General features: G+C 34.2%; 1 protein-coding gene across 1 annotated transcript in view; it reads right to left on the minus strand.

The window, feature by feature from the left end:
• Positions 1 to 3,807: 3,807 nt before the first annotated feature.
• LOC132667245 (protein eyes shut homolog) overlaps positions 3,808 to 19,935 on the minus strand; it is a 363,790-nt gene continuing 347,662 nt past the window's right edge. The window contains exons 8-9 of the mRNA XM_060615853.3: positions 16,345 to 16,484; positions 3,808 to 3,984 (exon numbers count right to left, since the gene is read on the minus strand). Of these exons, the coding sequence (XP_060471836.3) occupies positions 3,808 to 3,984; positions 16,345 to 16,484 (317 nt within the window). The remainder of the gene's footprint in view (positions 3,985 to 16,344; positions 16,485 to 19,935) is intronic.

Genomic DNA, 19,935 nt, shown 5'->3' on the forward strand with positions numbered 1-19,935 from the left:
TGCACAAAAGAAACTGTGAGGCCCAGGAACCAGCTCAGGGAGTGCCACCTGTCAGACTGGTAAGAACCTGGGTTCTTTTGGCAGACCTGCCCCTAAGAGACAGAAGGGGAGCCTGATCACCTCCCAGAGTTGCCCGAGTAGTTCCATAAGGAATGAAACTGCAACTCTAAGGCACTGGGTGCTGGGCAGCAGGTTGGAGTAGCTGTGTAACTGTGCAAATGAGATGGACAGTGGAAAGGTTCCACCTGGACCTGACTAATGGCCAAAGCAAAGTGTTGAGTCCTGATCCTCGGTGGTTCCATGGCGACCTGATATGGCTTAGAGCATGTCAGACTTCCGTAGGAGTCTGATTCAGATCAGGGCTTGATATTGAACTCATCAATGCTAAGAGGCACCTGAAATATCTCTGAGAGGAGAGTGGTTGGAAATGGAAGAAGTGAGTATGCATCCTCAACAAATTAGTCCCTCCCTTCCCCCTTTTTCATCTCTTGTGCATGAAAGTTATCCATTAGGGGTAAGAAATGGGTGGAAAGCAGAGTACGCTGACTCCCCTAGAGTGTATGTTGAGGAATTTCATAAAGGGATATTCAGGAGATTATGGTGTGAAATTAACTCCTGGAAAACTCTGGACATTCTGTGAAATTGGCCATCTTTCAGGGTCGGCTGCCCCTTCAAGGGCTCACTTGATAAGGAACTAGTTGGCCAAGTGTTGAGGGTCGTTGTGGGGGATCAAGGCCACTCCAACCAATTTTCTTGCATTGCCTATTGGCAAGAAATGGTCTTATCCCAGCCACTTTGGCTAAAAGTCTGTATTGAAGAGAACTGTAACGTTATGATGGCTCATGTCATGGCTTCCTCCAAATGCTGGCCCCAAACTGAAATACCTGTACTGCTGCAGAAGCCTGAGGGAACCCCGCTGTCATATGCCCCACTGTACCCCTCACTGACACTTGTGCCTCTAGCCACTCTGGCTGCTGAAACTCCGCTGGAGCCTGCCCCTAGTCCTAAGGCCTCACCACCTCTAGTACCACCGACCTCTCCAGATGTGACTGACTCACCTGGCCCACCAGTCCTAACCACATAGATGACTCCTGGAAGGTGATTAGAAAGATCAGACCAGCGGAGACACTCCCTCCCTGCAGCAACACCAGGGAATCGTACAGATGCCACTGAGGCAAACGAGGGCTTGCTCTAGATTTGGTTTTCTCCTTTTCCATTATGTTAAGGTGGAAGTTGAGGATATTGATTGAGATCTTCTTTGTTTTTTAACATAAGCATTTGCAGCCATAATTTTTATTCTAAATACTGTCTCACCTGAGCATCTGGATGGCTCAGTCGGTTAGGCATCTGACTCTTGATTTTAGTTCAGGTCATGATCTCACAGTTTGTGAGATAGAGCCCTGCATAGGGCTCCATGCTTACAGCATGGTGCCTGCTTAGGATTCTGTCTCTCCCTCTCTCTCTATCCCTACCCTATTTACTTGCTCACTCTGTCTCTCTCAAAGCAAATAAACTGAAAAAAAAAAATGCTGCATTGTCTATATCCCATGAATTTTGGCATGCCATATCTTTATTTTAATTAATCTCAAATGATTTTCTATGTTCCTTGTATTTTCTTTTTGATTGAATGATATATGTGGACTATATTATTTAATTTTCACATATTTATGAATTTACTGAATAGCTTATTATTTTTGATTCCTAATTTTATTCCATTGTAGTTAGAAAATATATTTTTATTATCATAATCCTTTTAAATATATTGCAGCTAGTATTAACATCTTGGAAAATGTTCAATGTGCTTTAGAGAAGAATGCCATTCTGCTGTTGCTGAATAGAGTGTTCTATAGCTCTCTGCTAGTTCTACTTTATCTGTAGTGTTCCTCAGTTTTATATATTTGTTCATCTACCAAATGTCACATCCACTACTTAAAGTGTAGTATTGGAGTTTCCAACTATTATTGTTGAATTCACCATTTCTTTCTTCAATTCTGTCAGTTTTTGTTTTATGTATTTTGAATTTCTATTGTTAAGTACGTATATGTTTATAATTGCTACATCTTCTCGTATTGATTCTTTTATAATTATAAAAGTTGTTTGTTTTCTCAATAACCATTTTTTTTCTTTTAAAGTCTATTTTGTCTGATATTAACATAGATATCCCAAGTTTCAATGATTGCTGATTGAATGCTATATATTTTTTTATCCTTTTACTTTCAACCCATTTGTACATTTAAATGTAGAATGTATCTCCTATGGATGGTATGTACTATGTTTATCCAGAAATTATCTAACCTGAAAACCTTTGCCTTTGGCTGGATTTTTAATCCATTTTACTTTAATGTTATTATTAATATAGTTGGATTTATTTATGTCTGCCATTCTCCTTTTTGTTATCCATATATCTCATGTCTTTTTCATATATCCATTCAGATACTACTTACTTTTGTATTAAGTAAATATTTTCTGGGGCAAATTTTAGTATCTATAGTGCTGTTTTTACTACATTATTTGAGTTATTTTCTTCACTGTTGCTCTGGAGTTTACCATATATACCTTAACATACCAGATCTACCACATACTTAATATACCACAGATACTAATTTAATTCTTGTGTGATACAGAACATTTATTACTACATGTCTTTCTTACCCTCTTTTGTTCTCTTTTGTCCCTCTTTCATCCTTCCTTTGTTGCTAATGTTGTTATACATAATAGAATATAATGTACATTATGTAAATAATATATAATAAGTACATATGCATATGTTTGAGATATAAATAACAATCATTTTACACAAAAAATATTATTATTAATTACTATAAAATAATTCAGGAAGCTAAAATCAAAAACACAAGAAAATAACAAGTATTGGCAAGGATGTGGAGAAAAAGGAAAACTCATGTAACTGTTGGTAAGAGTGCAAACTGGTGCGGCCACTTTGGAAAACAGTATGGAGATTCCTCAAAAATGTAAAAATAGAATTACTATATGATCCAGTAATTCCACTATTGTGTATTTACCTAAGGAAAACAAAAACACTAATTCATAAAGATATATGAACCCCTGTGTTTAGTACAGCATTATTTACAACAGCCAAGATATGTAAGCAACCCAAGTGTCCATTGATAGATGGATTATGAAGATGTGGCATTAGAGAGAGAGAGAGAGAGAGAGAGAGAGAGAGGGATCTCAGAATATTACTCAGACATAAAAAAGAATGAAATATTTCCATTTACAACAATTTGGATGGACGTAGAAGGTATAATGCTAAGAGAAACAAATCAGTCAGAGAAACACAAATACCATATGATCTCACATAGGGAATTTAAGAAACAAACAAAATAAAAAGCAGCCAACAATGACAGGGGCACCTGGGAGCTCAGTCAGGTAAGTATCCGACTCTTGGTTTCAGCTCAGGTCATGATCTCACAGTCCCTGAGTTCAAGTCCCATGTCAGACTCTGCACTGACAGCCCAGCGCCTATTTGGAATTCTCTCTCTTTCTCTCTCTTTCTGCCTTCTCCCACCCTCTCTTTCTCTCAAAAATAAATAAACAATTTTATTAAAAAGCAACAAACACCACCACCACCACCAACAAAACTCTTAAATATAGGAAAGAAACTTGTGTTTGCCAGAAGGGGGGTGGGAGGGGGTTATGTGAAATTCATAAAGGTAATTAAGAGTATACTTTTCTTGGTGAGCAGTAGAAATGCATGGAATTGTTGAATCATTAAAAAATCAATTATGGCTTATCAGTACAATTATAACTTTTTGATAAGGAGATGATATTCTTTGTTCAAATGATTCATAAATACCTGGATCTATTAATTTCATCTTTATAAATAGCTTCATGTTGACACCCACTTTCTTGATAATCAGTTGTATTTTCCAGAGACGTTTTTCCAGGCCATCTTGGAATACATAGACACCAATATCCCTTATTGCCTTCTTCAGTCAAACAATTGCATTCATTTGCATGCATCTATAAAGTATTTAAAAAAAAAGAGTTTTGTAAATATTCATCACATTACAATACTACAATCATCTCAAAGTTTGAATTTCATGCTTTCCTTTATGCATTAAATTCATGTATTCCTTTAGCAAAGGTAAAATAAACTGTTTTGATTAATATCAAAATCAGTTTTAAAAAGTCATATTGTTTATTTATTGACAAGAATACATAAATTGTATAAAGTAAAATAAATCAACATCTATTATTCAATTGTTTTAAAATATCTTAGTGTAATTTGTATCAAAATTTTATAGAGGCGCCTGGGTGGCTCAGTCGGTTGAGCGTCAGACTTCGGCTCAGATCATGATCTCACGGTCTGTGAGTTCGAGCCCCGCATCAGGATCTGTGCTGACAGCTCGGAGCCTGGAGCCTGTTTCATATTCTGTGTCTCCCTCTCTCTCTGACCCTCCCCCTTCATGCTCTGTTTCTCTCTGTCTCAAAACAATAAATAAACGTTAAAGTTTTTTAAAAAAATTTTTAGATGTAGCTTACATGTTAACTGATGTGATGGAAATAGCATTATACTAATAACCATATCCATGGAAAAACTGTTTTCTGTATCCCTAAATAATTTTTCTTCATGAGTGATTTATTGGATTCATTTATTGAATTCATTCATTGAATTCATCCATTCATTTATTGGATTGATATAACATTTTAATGTATCCCTTATAAGAAATGAATTAAATAAAATCTTTAACACATTTTTATTTCATATATGCATGGAAGTCATAATTTTACCTGTTTAAAAATATATTTCATTTTAACCATTTTGGAGGTCTTCCACAAACATGTCCAGTGTATTTACCTTAAGGAGTACGTAAAGTTTGTTGCCAGGGAAGTGCAACTCTCATGGACAGCTTAAACACAAGCATATCTTTTCCAACTACGCTGTTTATACTTATTTCCCATCAATGGCTACAATGATTAGAAATTTAGTTTCATGGTCTAGTCCTTTGGTGATAGATAAATGATTTATACAGATCTAGTCTGTTGGGTAAGAGTCAACTGATAATCTGTTTCTCCATTTTTCTATTTGGAGCTCATATCACTTAATAATTTTTAGTCTACTGGGAAGGAGACCATCTCTTTGACATGGATAGATTTTTTTTTTTCAAATGCAATTCACCCTTAACTCATGGCTAAAATACAAAATCAATCTCTAAGCTTTCTCTATATTTGTCTGAATGTCTAAGTATTTATACTTTAGAAAAAAAAAATTATCCCTCACTGTTTGAATGCATAATCATTTTCTATATGCAGAGGGTATTTGTTGTAAATTTTCTTAAAGAGGCCCTGTTAGAATTTGCCTACAAAGTTAAAGTTAAATTAGCATTTACATAAGAATAATTATAGCATTTTATGGCACTTTTATTATTCTCTCCATATATATATATGTATAATAATATATGTATATGTACATTCATATGTGAACATACTATTATTGTGATTGCACTTTATCCTCAATTACATTAGCGTGTCATTTTTATAAACAAGGATATTATATTTTCATTACTTTGCAAAATTATCAAATTGGAGATTAACTTTTATATATTTTAACCAATAAATTTTATTAAAATTCACCAATTGTTCTGATATACTATAGAAAAATACAATACACAAATTTTCCTTCTTCAACATGACTAGAAAATACAAAATACCAAAACTTCAAATTACCCAGAAGTGGAATATACATAAACACAAGTGATTAATGATTTTATTTTTACTCCTTGTTGGTCTGTACTGTTTTGTAGAGATCGTATTGGACAGTTTGAATGTGCATGTCTTCCATTATCTTGTTTACTTTTGAATTCCTTTTAGTTGATTCGGTTTAATTATGAAAGCAATACAATTAATCCTATTCTAAAATCCAATCCCTCTTGTGTTCTGTATACACGCACACACACACACACACACACGCACATTTTTTCTTGATTTCTTGTAATAAGCTTTACAATATTTTTTGTATTTTTCTTCTTTTTTTAAAGTTTGTATTTTAATTCTAGTTAGTTAACATACAACATTATATTAGTTTCATGTGTACAATATAGTAACTTAACACTTCCATACCTCACCCTGTGTTCATCACAATAAATGCACTCCTGAATCCTCATCACCTGTTTAGCCCATCCCCCCACCCACCTCCTCTCTGGCAAACATCAGTTTGTTCTCTATAGTTAAGAATCTGCAGGGCGCCTGGGTGGCGCAGTTGGTTAAGCGTCCGACTTCAGCTCAGGTCACGATCTCGCGGTCCGTGAGTTCGAGCCCCGCGTCGGGCTCTGGGCTGATGGCCTGGAGCCTGCTTCTGATTCTGTGTCTCCCTCTCTCTCTGCCCCTCCCCCGTTCATGCTCTGTCTCTCTCTGTCTCAAAAATAAATAAAAACGTTAAAAAAAAAAAAAAAAAGAATCTGTTTTGGGGAGCCTGGGTGGCTCAGTTGTTTAAGTGACTGACTCTTGATTTTGGCTCAAGTTTATATAGGCTTGGGTCATGATATCATGGTTCCTGAGATGGAGCCTGGCATGGGGTTCTGCACTAATAGTGTGGGGCCTGCCTGGGATTCTTTCTCTGCCTCACTCTCTGCTCCTTCCCCACATATACATGTGCTCTCTTTCTCTCTCTCTTAAAATAAATTAAAAAATAAATATTTTAAAAAGAACCTGTTTCTTGGTTTGCCTATCTTTCTCTCTCTTTCCCCCCCTTTACTTATTTGTTTTGTTTCTTAAATTCCACATATGACATTTATCTTTCTCTGACTTATTTTGCTTAGCATAATACTTTCTGGGTCCATTCATGTCATTGAAAATAGAAAGAGTTTATTTCTTTAATGGCTGCGTAACATTCCACTCTATGTATATAAAGCCCATCGTCTTCATCCATTTATTAGTCGATGGATATTTGGGCTATTTCTATAATCTGGCTATTGTAGATAATGCTGCTATAAACATTGAAGTGCATGTATTCCTTTGAGTTTTTGTATTCTTTGGGTAAATACCTAGTAGTGCAATTGCTGAATTGTAGGGTAGTTCTATCTTTAACTTTTTGAGGAAACTCCATACTGTTTTCCACAGAGGCTGCACCAGTTTACATTCCCACCAACACTGTAAGAGGGTCCCCCTTTTTCCACATCCTCACCATCATCTGTTGTTTCTTGTGTTGTTGATTTTAGCCATTCTGACAGGTGTGAGGTGATAGTTCACTGTGGTTAGACTTGTATTTCCCTGATGATCATTGGTGTTGAGTATGTTTGCATGTGTCTGTTGGCCATCTGGATGTCTTCTTTGGAAAAGTGTCTATTCATGTCTTCTGCCCATTTTTTAATTGGATTATTCATTTTGGGGGTGTTATGTTTTATATTGTACTTGTATATTATTATGTTTATCAATGTAATTTAAGCATGCACAGTCCTAGGGTGCCTGTGTGGCTCAGTCAGTTGAGTGTCCCACTCTTGAATTTGGCTCTGGTCATAATCTCTGGGTTGTGGGATTGAGGCCTGTGAACAGCTCTGCACTGAGTGTGGTGCCTTCTTAAGATTCTCTCTCTGCTCACACATTCCCTCTCTAAAAAGATTAAAATAATAAAATAAAATAAAATAAAATAAAATAAAATAATAAAATAAAATAAAATAAAATAAAATAAAATAAAATAAAAAGCATGCACAGTCCTATTAACCTCCTTTCAGGGAGTAAATTACACGGGTTTTCAAAATAGTGGAAGAAGACTAGGCTGCACAGTCAATATAATGCCTCAGGACAGAGACATTTTATATGCTTACCCCCTTCTTGCTATTCAGACTTTGACCCTGTATCTCTGACAGCAGCTTCTGCACTTATTTTCTCCACTTGTAACACCTGCCCCATCTTCCATTTGGTTATGTTGTTTGTTTCAGGGGCCTAGTCAAGAGTTCATAGATTGATCCTTTGGCTCATGCAAATTTTCTAAGAACTAATGCTTCTCAAATATTGGGTTTCTATAGCTTTTTTGTTTGTTTGTTTGCATCTTTTCCGTATAGTTTGGGATGATTCAATACAATATAAGAAGAAAAGTAAACACTACCACCTAAACACACTCAAAGCCTAGAGTCTGTGAAGATCTGTATATGCTTAATTCTCTATTTCTACTGAAAAATACAAAAGAATGCATACTTTACTGTTTTATGATGAAGAGAATAATATCATACACTAAAGAGTTATTTTTAGTTATTAACAATCTAGGTCACTAAATAATACATAATCAAAGCTTAGAAAGAAAACAATGTTTTAACAACAAGGAATAATAGTGCAGAATTCAGACTATGGCAAAGTATTATTTCCTATAAATATACACTTTTATTTTTTGCTTTATTTTCAGAATAATTATTTCTGGGATTTAGAAAAATGTGAAAGAACTAAAAGAAAACTTGGCTAGTAAATATTCCTCAAAATAATATTTCAAAAAAATATTATCCTTTGTGTAAGGGCTATCATATGAACACCTAAATTACATTGAAAGCTTTGTTAAGACTCTTTTATTATATGTTGAAGATGATTAATTTTTCTTTACTGAAATTATTTACTATATCTAACAACTATTGCAAGTAATTCCTGCAATTGAAAAATTCTTAATTTGATATTTCAACAGAGTCTCTCATCTTTTCATATAGTCTAGTCCTCTAATAAAATTTTACTTTTCTATAATTAAATTTAGGCATAAGAAAAAGTCTCTCAGAAAAACTTATAATACAGTAAATTTTATCAGTGGGTACATACAAATCTGAATCCACATTACACATCCAGAGAAAAGATTTCTTAATTTTTGAATATATTGGAAATCAAGAAATCTACTTAAAAGAGTTCCTCAACCCTCTGAAATTTTGTGCAAAACATTGTGATTGTGCATAACTTATTGTGAGGAAACTGTTCCTAGCCTTCATCAAATTTTCAAGGGACTCTGATAAACAAAAGAAAGAATGGTTGAAATCTACTCATGTATGCCCAAGATAAGAGTAACAGAAATTACTTGAAAGTTCAGCACTTATATGTATTTATCTATGATTACTATTACTATTATATTAATAATATATCATGATCAACTTATAATAATAAACATAATTATATTACAATTATTAATAATATTGACAATCAATTAATAACATTTGTAATTACACAAACATCCAATATTAAAAATGTACATAAAAATGGAATAAGATTTTACTCTATTCTTGATAATTAAATAATGTTTGTTTGATGAGGGCTTGTAATACAATCAAAAATCTTGGCAATGGATGATCTTTTCTTCCCAAGGAGAAAAGAAATAAAACTTATGGAAATTCTTTTTTGTTTTTAAAGAGAGAGAGAGAGAGAGAGCACTGTATGCACACAAGAGCAACAAGGGAGAGACACAGAGAAAGGGAGAGAGAGAAACTTAAGCAGGCTCACACCCAGCATGGAGCCATATGTGGGGCTTGATCCCACATCGGTGAGATCATGACCTGACACAAAATCAAGAGTTGGATGCTTAACCGACTGAGTCACCCAGGTGCCCCAAAACCTATGGAAATACTTTTTATGGGAATTCATTATTACTGATGTAGGTATCTAACATAATACTACATTCAAAATTAACTTTGGCTGAAAGCAATTTAAGCTACACGAACAATATTCACAACATACTTCACAAAATGGTTTGTATATATAAGTAAATGACTAAGTAATGCTGTCATTTCATGGAAAATCATATTTTTGTATATATTATTTTTCTACTTCTATATTATATTAGTTGAGTTACTTGGTAAAGAGATTCTAAAGGGGAGAAAGTCTAAGACCTAAGAGACATATTTACCATTTTTTGACCCTTGTTAATGAAACAGATCGGGAAAGAGACTTCACCTATAGGAGCAAGTGACTTCTTTATAAGATATGTAGAAATCTGGATTCTTAGAAAAGTATTCACCAAAGTAAAAATTGCACCTAAGTTCAAAAAGCAAGAAAGACTTTATTCAAAACTATTTCAAAAGAAGAGAGAGATGGAACTCAACTTTGCTGAAACAAGACAGGAAAGATCTTAAGTGCTGGTATTAGCTAGGGAAAAAGTACTGGAGGAAATTAAAGGAGAGATTGATCAATGAAATGTGTAAAGTACATTCATTGAGCTATCCTTGAGTTTGCAAGGGTTTTGGTTTGTTAGGAGGCTTTCTGTGTTTGCTAACTGGTACCCACTGCAGTTAGGCTCCTACTCTCTCACTGGATATTAACATTTACATTTCTCCTTCAACGTTTACATTTGAAAGAAATAGTTCCTAGGTCCTTGAGGAAGACATTTCCTGGGCCCTAAAACTGGCCAGAGGCTGAGAGTAGATTTGCATATATTTCAAAGAAGCAGATAAAGAACTTACTGTTGCGAATTTTATGAAGTAAATGCTCCAAGTAAAAGGAGGTCAGGGATCTATAGTCAAGAAGAAGCCTATCTAAAGTTCAGTTAAGCTGAGGGGAACATTAAGAATGTCTTGGTCATATTCTTAGTTAAATAAAGATATATCTGGATGAATTTATCTGGTCCAAATTTATCTGGGCTTAAACCTAGTAAAAAATATTGAAATAATTAAATTTGGCAAAAGTCTTTCTTATTCCAACTTTTAGTGTCCCTCTGTGTCTTCCACGTTTATTTTTATTATTTTTTTTAAATTTTATTTATTTTTGATAGAGAGAGACAGAGCACAAGTCAGGGAGGGGCAGAGTGAGACAGAGACACAGAATCCGAAGCAGGCGCCAAGCTTTCATCACAGAGCCCGATGCAGGGCTTGAACTCACAAACCGCGAGATTATGACCTGAGCCAAAGTAGGAAGCTTAACCGACTGAGCCACCCAGGTGTCCCTCTTCCACGTTGTTTTAAAAGCATCCTCTGGGGGCGCCTGGATGGCGCAGTCGGTTAAGCGTCCGACTTCAGCCAGGTCACGATCTCGGGGTCTGTGAGTTCGAGCCCTGCGTCAGGCTCTGGGCTGATGGCTCGGAGCCTGGAGCCTGTTTCCGATTCTGTGTCTCCCTCTCTCTCTGCCCCTCCCCCGTTCATGCTCTGTCTCTCTCTGTCCCAAAAATAAATAAAAAACGTTGAAAAAAAAATTAAAAAAAAAAAAAGCATCCTCTGTCACCAGTAACTCATAATTAATCTCATAACCTTTTTGTAGCAAGTGTGTAAAAAAAATAAGCTCACTTCTATATATGTGCTTTCTTTCCAAAAGTGTTTGCATTTAAAAGGACCTGAGAGAGGACATTTTTTAATGTAAAGAAATGAAAAAATTACTTTAGAATTTCAGTCTTTGATGATGGGAATTCAAGTGAACCAAATTTTTTGTCCTATATTTAAAAATACTGAGAAAAAAAACATATATGTGTGTGTGTGTGTGTGTGTGTGTGTGTGTGTGTGTGTGTATAAATTTCCTCTTTGCTCCATGAAGTACTTTTTCTTGAAAGTATGACTGTGAACCAACTAACATAAGTATTTACCAAGCATAACAGTTTGTTCATCAACCTCATTTTAAGACTCTCATCCCATTATGTCCACCAGTACAAGGCTTTATTCATGAACTCTAACTGAACCTTACAAGTACCCATTCCCTACAAGTAAGGCTCTAGAGCATATTAACATCCATCCATAAATTCTCCCTTCTGAGACACTAGTAAGACTGACTCTATTAGGTGTTGTTTTTCATTACTATGTTAAATCTAAGAGAATTAGTTTCTCTTGATCAACAGAACTGTCTAGTGGTCTTTTGGAGGATCAGCAGTGAACAAACACAAAATTCTGCAAAGATCTAATTAAAATACCCTCAATAACAAAGTTCACAACCTTAGACTGCAAGTGGTGCACTATTCTGGGACCACTGGACACTTGTCTCTCCAACTATGACAGTGACATAGGTATAGTATCAGGTCTGAACTCCAATTTATTTTCATCACATTCCCAAATGCTATTTATTTATTTTTTCCTCTTAAGAATAAGAAAACACTTTAGGAATCCTTTGATTATGTGATCCAATTTGATCCAGAGAGAAAGGAAATTTCTTTCAACATGACTTCCTCTGCTAAGTGTAAGAGTATGTCTACTGTAAGAGGACAAGTATTGCTCCCACAATTTCATCATCCACATGACTTAAATAAACAATGAGTTCAGAAATCACAGCTATCTGCATTCCTTGAACAAATTATTCCTTGAGTCACCTTTCCAAAATCTTGTAAAAACTTTTCTGTGGCTATCAGTTTAGACGGACTGCTCTTTGGTAGGTTTAGAGACATGACATTGAACAGGCACCTATGTACCTATGTTAAGTTTTCATGGGGTCTTCTCAGTCTCACAGGCTTCAACACCACACATCCCTCCCTTTATATTGTAAGTCAGGTACACATCTCTGTAATTGCTATAATTTCTCAAAGGAAAATCTGAAATTGCAGTGGCCACTCTGGGGAAATTTTGACATGAACAAGATTGTTCATTTGACAGAAACATTAGAACAAAAAGAGAAAAATTCTCATGAGGAGACTCTCCGTCCTGTGTGTCTAATAGAGAGATTACTCTGTTTAATGCACAAGAACCCCTCTTGAATTTTCATACTTCTGGGATTAATAAGCACTAGATTTTTAATTATATACCCCTATGGAATTATTAAGGATATGAGTTATTGTTTAAACTATCTGGAATAATAACTTGTGTGTGTGTGTGTGTGTGTGTGTGTGTGTGTGTGTGTGAATGAGTTTTTTCTCCATTTAAGTCTCTACTGGTCTTTGAAGATAGAAGATAATTAACCTTTAACATTAAGTCATGATTTTATATTCGCCTGAAGCTAGCACCCTTCATCTCTTCATTTTTGCTCTTTCTTCCTTTCTTTTTTGCTTGGGAAATTTTTAAAATTAATATTAATCATAAATACATTTCCTATCATTATATGTACATTCTAAGACTATTGTTCAGATAAACAGTCAAAAAATGAAAAGGAAAATGATTAACTGTACCTCGTTTATATGTTTTTCCTTTGCCAAAAATTTAACAAAGCAGAAAATGTGTACCTGGTGTGTAATATAATTAGTCTTTTAGATGAAAAGAAAATTACACACTTAGAGTTTGGGCATAAATTCAAAAGTCTTGATTTTTTAAATACATGAACACCGAGGTTTACTTATATTAAAAAGAGCTTATTTGATTTCCCAATAAATAAATTAATCTTTAGGCAAATTAGAATGATTTAATATAACTTTTCAAGAACTGGTCTATCATTATTTTTTTAGATTGTTTATTATTATAAAAATATCAAATAGAAATAATTGAATTTTTAATAGTGGGTATCATTTAAAAGCACTTAGTCTTGTGAATTCTTATTGATTCTACTATGGTTATTTGTTTTTATTTAGTTTTTTTTTTTTTTTTTATTGAGAGAGAGAGAGAGCGAGCGAGCATGCATGAGTGCAGGAGAGTGGCAGAGGGAGAGACTGAATCTCAAGCAGGCTCCATGCTCAGTTCAGAGCCCAATGTGGGGCTCCATCCCACAACCCTGAGATCATGACCTGAGCTGAAATCCAGAGTTGGATGCTCAACCAGCAGAGCCACCCAGGCGCCCCTGGTTCTACTACATTTATGTACTACAATGTCTTTTCTGATGACACTACAAACCAAAAGGACTTAACATGATGGTGCAAATTGCAATTTCCAAATCTTTGGTTAACATCAAGACCTTACACTGATATTAAATTGAAGTAACAAAGAATCATTGGATAGTTGAGCAATTTTAGAATAAGAAAAATATACAAATATTAATCTATAAACATAATTTTATTTTATGTTTTAAAGTTTATTTATTTATTTTGACAGGGAGAGAGAATGAGAGAGAGCATGAGCAGTGTAAGGGCAGAGACAGACAGAAAGAGAGAACTCCAAGCAGGCTCCTCACAGTCAGTGCAGAGTCCAATGAGGGGCTCAACAATCTACAAACCATGAGATCATGACCTGAGATGAAACCAAGAGTTGGACACCTAACCAACCGAGTCACCCAGATGCCCCAAAGAATCTCTAAATATAATTTTAAGTTATCCTTTTTCCTTACAGAATGAAAAACTGAGACATACAAATGTTGTTAAATGATGTATATTTATGTTTATACATGTATATTTATGTTTATTTTGCCTAACAAAAAAGTTGTCAAATTATATAAAATGTGTGATTATGAAAAAATAAGCTAGCTAAAAGTTATTGGATTGGTATATTTGTGTTTTCTCTTGAGTCTAAAAAAACAAAGTAGTTATTTTATTTAAATTTGGTGATTATTTTAGTTTTTCAAGTTTATTCATTTATTTTGAAAGACACAGAGACAGCATGCAAGCAGGGGAAGGGCAGAGAGAGAGTGGACAGAGGATCTGAAGCTGGCTCAGTGGTGAAAGCAGAGACCCTGATGTGGGGCTCGAACTCACAAACCTTGAGATCATGGCCTGAACCAAAGCCAGACATTTAACCAACTGAGCTACCCAGGCACCCCAAGTTTGTAATTATTTCAAAAGAATACAGAGAAATAGAAATGTGTATACAAGATAACTATGATTTGCTTGCTTGTTTCCTAAAAGAAGGTAAATTTAATACATAATGTTCTTTTATGTGCTGATAAAGTTAAATATATCTTAAAGATAAAAAACTTTAATCATTTATGTGCATAGTCATGTATCTGTGAATGGCTAAATACATACATGTAAAACTATATGAAGCTTAATACATATGTTTATGAATGTATATATACATCCATATATATACATACACATATATATATATATACAAAATATATGTTTATGAGAGCAGAAGTGAATTTAAAAGTTCTGAGAAATTGACATCTGTTTGCTTGTATTTGTAATGCCTTTCTAGACGGTTCTTTTTTGAAGTAAACTGACTTGTATTATTTCTTATAATATTAGCTCAGTATTAATGGATTTATTTATAATGAAAAGTTTATGAATCTTTTCTCAAAATTTTATACAAAATATATCAAACATAAAATTATAATATGGTTTTTGTTTCTACAAAATAACCAGATTAGGTTATGTCCAGACAAGAGGGGTTACAAATACTCTGTTAATTCTCTAAACTTTTTGGAAAACTCCCCAATCTTTTTGACAAAAAGGATTTTTATTTCTTTATAATTAGGATTCAGGGTACCTGGGTTGCTCAGTCGGTTAAAGGTCGAACACTTGATTTCAGCTCAGGTCATGATCTCATGGTTTGTGAGTTCAAGCTTCTCATGTGGCTCCATGCCTACAGTGTGGAGCTTGCTTGGGATTCTCTCTTTCAAAATAAATTTTAAAAAATAAAATTAAGATTCCAAATTTTGTGTTTCTTATTGTTATTTGTTTGATAATATTATCTAATTTGTATAAGATGTAGGTGAAATAGGGAAAAAGAGAGCCATTCTTTGAATTCTTGCCTTAGGCCCCTAATTTAAGTGGTAAAGTTACCCAGAGATTGGAAATCTCCCACAGATATAAATGTTTTTATTTATTTTTGAGAGAGAGAGAGAGAGAGAGAGCGAGCATGAGTGGGGGAGGGGAAGAGAGAGAGGGAGACAGAATCCAAAGAAGGCTCCAGGCTCTGAGCTGTCAGCACAGAGCCCAATGCAGGGCTTGAACTCATGAACCACGAGATAATGACCTGAGCGGAAGTTGGACGCTCAACCGAGCCACCCAGGCGCCCCCTGGAAATATCCTGGAGATTTAATTATGGTCTTTAAACAAAAAGGTGATATAATCACAACTGTTTGAGAGACTTAGTCATCAAATTGTAGCATAAATGGAACACAAAAAGACTACATATAAAATGATAAATCTCTTTATTACCTGTCTATATTATAAATACAAAAAGTGCTAGACAGTTAGGCATGAGCAAGGAGGGATAAAGCAGACACTGACCATAGCCTAGCAGCTACCCCCTGAGAGTTAAGAACAATAGCTTAAGAACCTCCTCTAAGGGCTAACAGAACAGGAAAGGCCTAGCCACAGAGCAGGCTCAAAAGCCACAGAGGACTTCCAAGAGCTGAGCATGTGCACAAAAGATGCAACTTGACCTTACAGTCATAGAAACTTCTCATTAGAAACTCACAAATATACAATGCATAAATATATACAATTATAACAAAAGGCACCATGGGCGGCATGTGTGCAGAAGCCAAAATGTCATATAACCACCGTCAGTCAAAAATCTCAATCAATATAAGGTTATATTTAAGCTACACACATCTTGAACACTGAATTTGCAAATTTAACAATTTTAGCTTTTTTTTCAAATCAGAATATTATGAGTCAAAGAGACAAATAAGGAATTATATTACCTCCAATTTTCCTTGACATAGAAACCAAAATACATAACAGAGATCTTCAGATGTGTTCACATAGACAGAATCTTCAGTCCAGTTCGCAGAGAGAAAGAAGTAGACATCAACAGCCACTTCACATTTTTCATCTTCAGATCCTTTCAAAGGGATGAAAAATTAAATAATCTTTCACAAAATTAAATTTACATTAAATTAGTAAAGACAGTTGTCAAGGGTGCCTAGGTGGCTCAGTTGGTTAAGCATCCAACTTCAGCTCAGGTCATGACCTCGTGGTTTGTGAGTTTGAGCCCTGCATCAGGCTCTGTGCTGACATCTCAGAGCCTGAAGCCTGCTTCACATTCTGTGTCTCCCTCTCTCTCTGCCCTTCCCCTGCTTGCACTCTGTCTCTCTCTGTGTCTCAAAAATAAATAAATAAAAATTTAAAAAAGACAGTTGTCAAATTACTTGGTAAGATCAATTTGAGAACATCTACCACAAAATAAGTTTCTATGTGAATAGAATACTAAATTTGAAAAAGACCTAAAGTAGAATAAGGCTGAACTCTAATGTCAAATAAATTTCTAATTAATGGTTATAAAGATGACTTAATACATACAAATACAATACATTTTGCATAAAAAGTACTTTTATTCTTTATATACATTGCTGCATAAGGAATCATTTGAAAATATATTTGGAAAACACCCTTAGAATATTTATAATAGAAACATCATTAGCATGTCATCACAGCCCTCTCATTGAAAAGAAGGGAGTGTGCTTATGTGAGAGTGTCAGTAGAGATATAGATAAACATATGCATACATATACATATATAATTTAGCTACTTTGAACTGTTAGACATACTATCTGCGATACAATAAAAAATGACATTGCAAGAAAGCAAAACAAAATGACCTATATTCAAGCGGAAACAGTAAAAAACAGATGACCCACACTTAGAATTATATCAAGATTACAAAATATTTATGATAAATGTGTTGAAGTATCTATAGAAAAAGATTAATATAATTGGTAAACAGAGAATAAGGGAATGAGAGATTTGGAAACAAAATCTAAACAAACAAATAAGATATCCCAGAATTGTGGAGAGAAAGGAACTAATTATGCTAAGCTGAGAACCTATTATTTTTTATTAATGGTGTAATATTCCCAGGTACTGAAACAGCATAGGAGACTGGATATAGTTTCTTTTAAACATAACTAAACCTCCTAGTAAAGGGACCAATAAAATTTATTAGGTAGATAATATTTGCCCACAGAATCCTAGTAAATAGTCCAATTTTAGAATTGCTTATGGTTAACAAACCTAAAATCCATTGTTTGTGAGGCATGACTTCCCAGAAAATATTATGTAGGCTATGCAACTTACAACTGAATTGTAAAGTAGAGATGGTTCACAAGCTGAAATCTTCCTGCCATGTGCAAACTTATTTAGACATCTTATGTATAACTCTGGAAAAGAAGAAGCTAGGAAGCCTTGCAGAATGTTCCAAACATTTTCAACCTTACCAAAGTAATTTAACTGCTAATAACTTTTGACATTATAAAAATTATTACTAAATTAGTCATAAAGTAATCAATGCGTGAGATTATCAGCAGAACAGCCACACAAGAAGAAAATATTAGTAACTTTCATGATGTCAATAAAAATCATATCTTCAATGTGCTGAGATAAAATAACTCAAACTTGGCTATGCTAGTCTATATAATCAATTGATAAATTTTCCTTTCTATTTTCTGAAGGAGTTTACATAGTATTAGATGTAACTCTTTATTGAATATTTGGGAGAACTTTGATAAACACAACCTATTTTCAGTGTTTTTCTTTTTGGAAAGATATTTTAAAACTATTCAATTACTTTAGAGATTGTACAAATATTCAGATTTTATATGTATTATTGAATCAGTTTGTCAACTAGTGTTTTTCTATGAATTTATCTATTTCATTTAAGTTGTCCAATTTATAGACACAGAATTTTCTATAATGATGTACCTGATTAAACATTTGGATTTGACAGAAATATCATCCCCTCTTCCTCTTAAAGCCTCAAAAAGGAGGTAATGGAAAATAAAATAAAAGTGTTAATTCACAGGGAACGAGAAAGGAGGTAACAGTGAGAAAATATTGTTTTTTGAGCAAGTTTTCAATAAATTTCAAGAAGTTGAAAAGATGGTGGGAATATAGTGAGTAAATTAGCAGAATGGTAATAATCAAAAGTCTAATTATAGGGCATATTTATAAAAAAATCAAACTTGTCTACTTAGCAGAAATCTTAAGATTTTTAGGACTTAAAAGTGTCTGAGAAAATAGTAGTCTGGCAACAGGGTGATTAGTTGACACAGCTTTTCTCTCAAATCACAAATGCAGATAATTATTCTGACCCATCACTCACCTCCCTGCTGGCCCACAAACAAATATTTGTCAAGGTTTATTCTCAGGGGAAAGAGGATCTTAGAGGCTCCTGCCTCAAGAATATCAAGCTCATTAGGATTACCCCACTGAATGGCCAGCTGTCAACTTACAACCCTCTTATAGAGCTGCCACTTATCAAAAACCATGTTCACATGGTAAGCTTCCAATGAGTCTTGTTAGGTCATCACCATTAAGTATGATCATCCAACATTTGGCAGAAATATTCCAAATAAGAAAGAACAAACCATAATTAAAAATACTTACAGAAACTGAGACACTGAATGGAGGAGAAAAATTTAAAACCAATCAAAACTATAATATTCTTAGAGTTATATAAAAAAGTTATATTATCTATACAAAAGGTGGAATGTTATGGTAATTTACAACTTTAGACAATAGTAAAAATGTCTAGAAAAGTACAATGTAATAAGAAATAAACACTAGTTATCATATATTTAATTGAGAGAGTAGATTAGAAAATAGGACAAAACAAAAAGAAATGACAAAGATAAGAAATTATGAGAAAATGAGATCAATTCTGGGGATGCAATATCAACTTTTTGGACTTAGAGTTACAGAAATAGGAAATAGAAAAGAAGAATTATTAATGCAATAATATAGCGACTACCTAAAAACTGAAAGACACATGCTTCCAAATAAAGGGTTTATCAAGTGCTTACACATGAACAAGAATACAATCACGGGAATGTAAATTGGTACAGGAGGTATATGATCCAGTAAATCCACCTTTGAATATTTATCTAAAGTTAACAAAAATACTAACTTAAAAAGATATATGCATCCCCATGTTCATTGAAGAATTATTTCCAATAGCCAAGGCATGGAAGCAATCTAAGTGCCCATCAGTGGATGAATGGATAAACATGTGTGTGCATGCACAAACACAGTCAGACATAAAAAAGAAGAAAATTGTTCCGTTTGCAATAACATAGATGGAACTTAAGGTATTGTGCTAAGTGAAATAAGTCAGACAGAGAAAGATAAATACAGTATAATTTCACTTATATGTGGAATCTAAAAGGGGAAACAAACAAACAAACATACTCAGATGCAGAGAAGAGATTGGTGGTTGTCAGAAGAGGGGAGTAGCGGATGGGTGAAACAGGTGATGGTGATCAAAGGGTACAAACCGCCACTTATAAAATAAATAAGTC

Source organism: Panthera onca, chromosome B2, assembly GCF_046562875.1.
Source record: "Panthera onca isolate mPanOnc1 chromosome B2, mPanOnc1 haplotype 2, whole genome shotgun sequence".
In the NCBI taxonomy this organism is placed as follows: Eukaryota; Metazoa; Chordata; class Mammalia; order Carnivora; family Felidae; genus Panthera; species Panthera onca.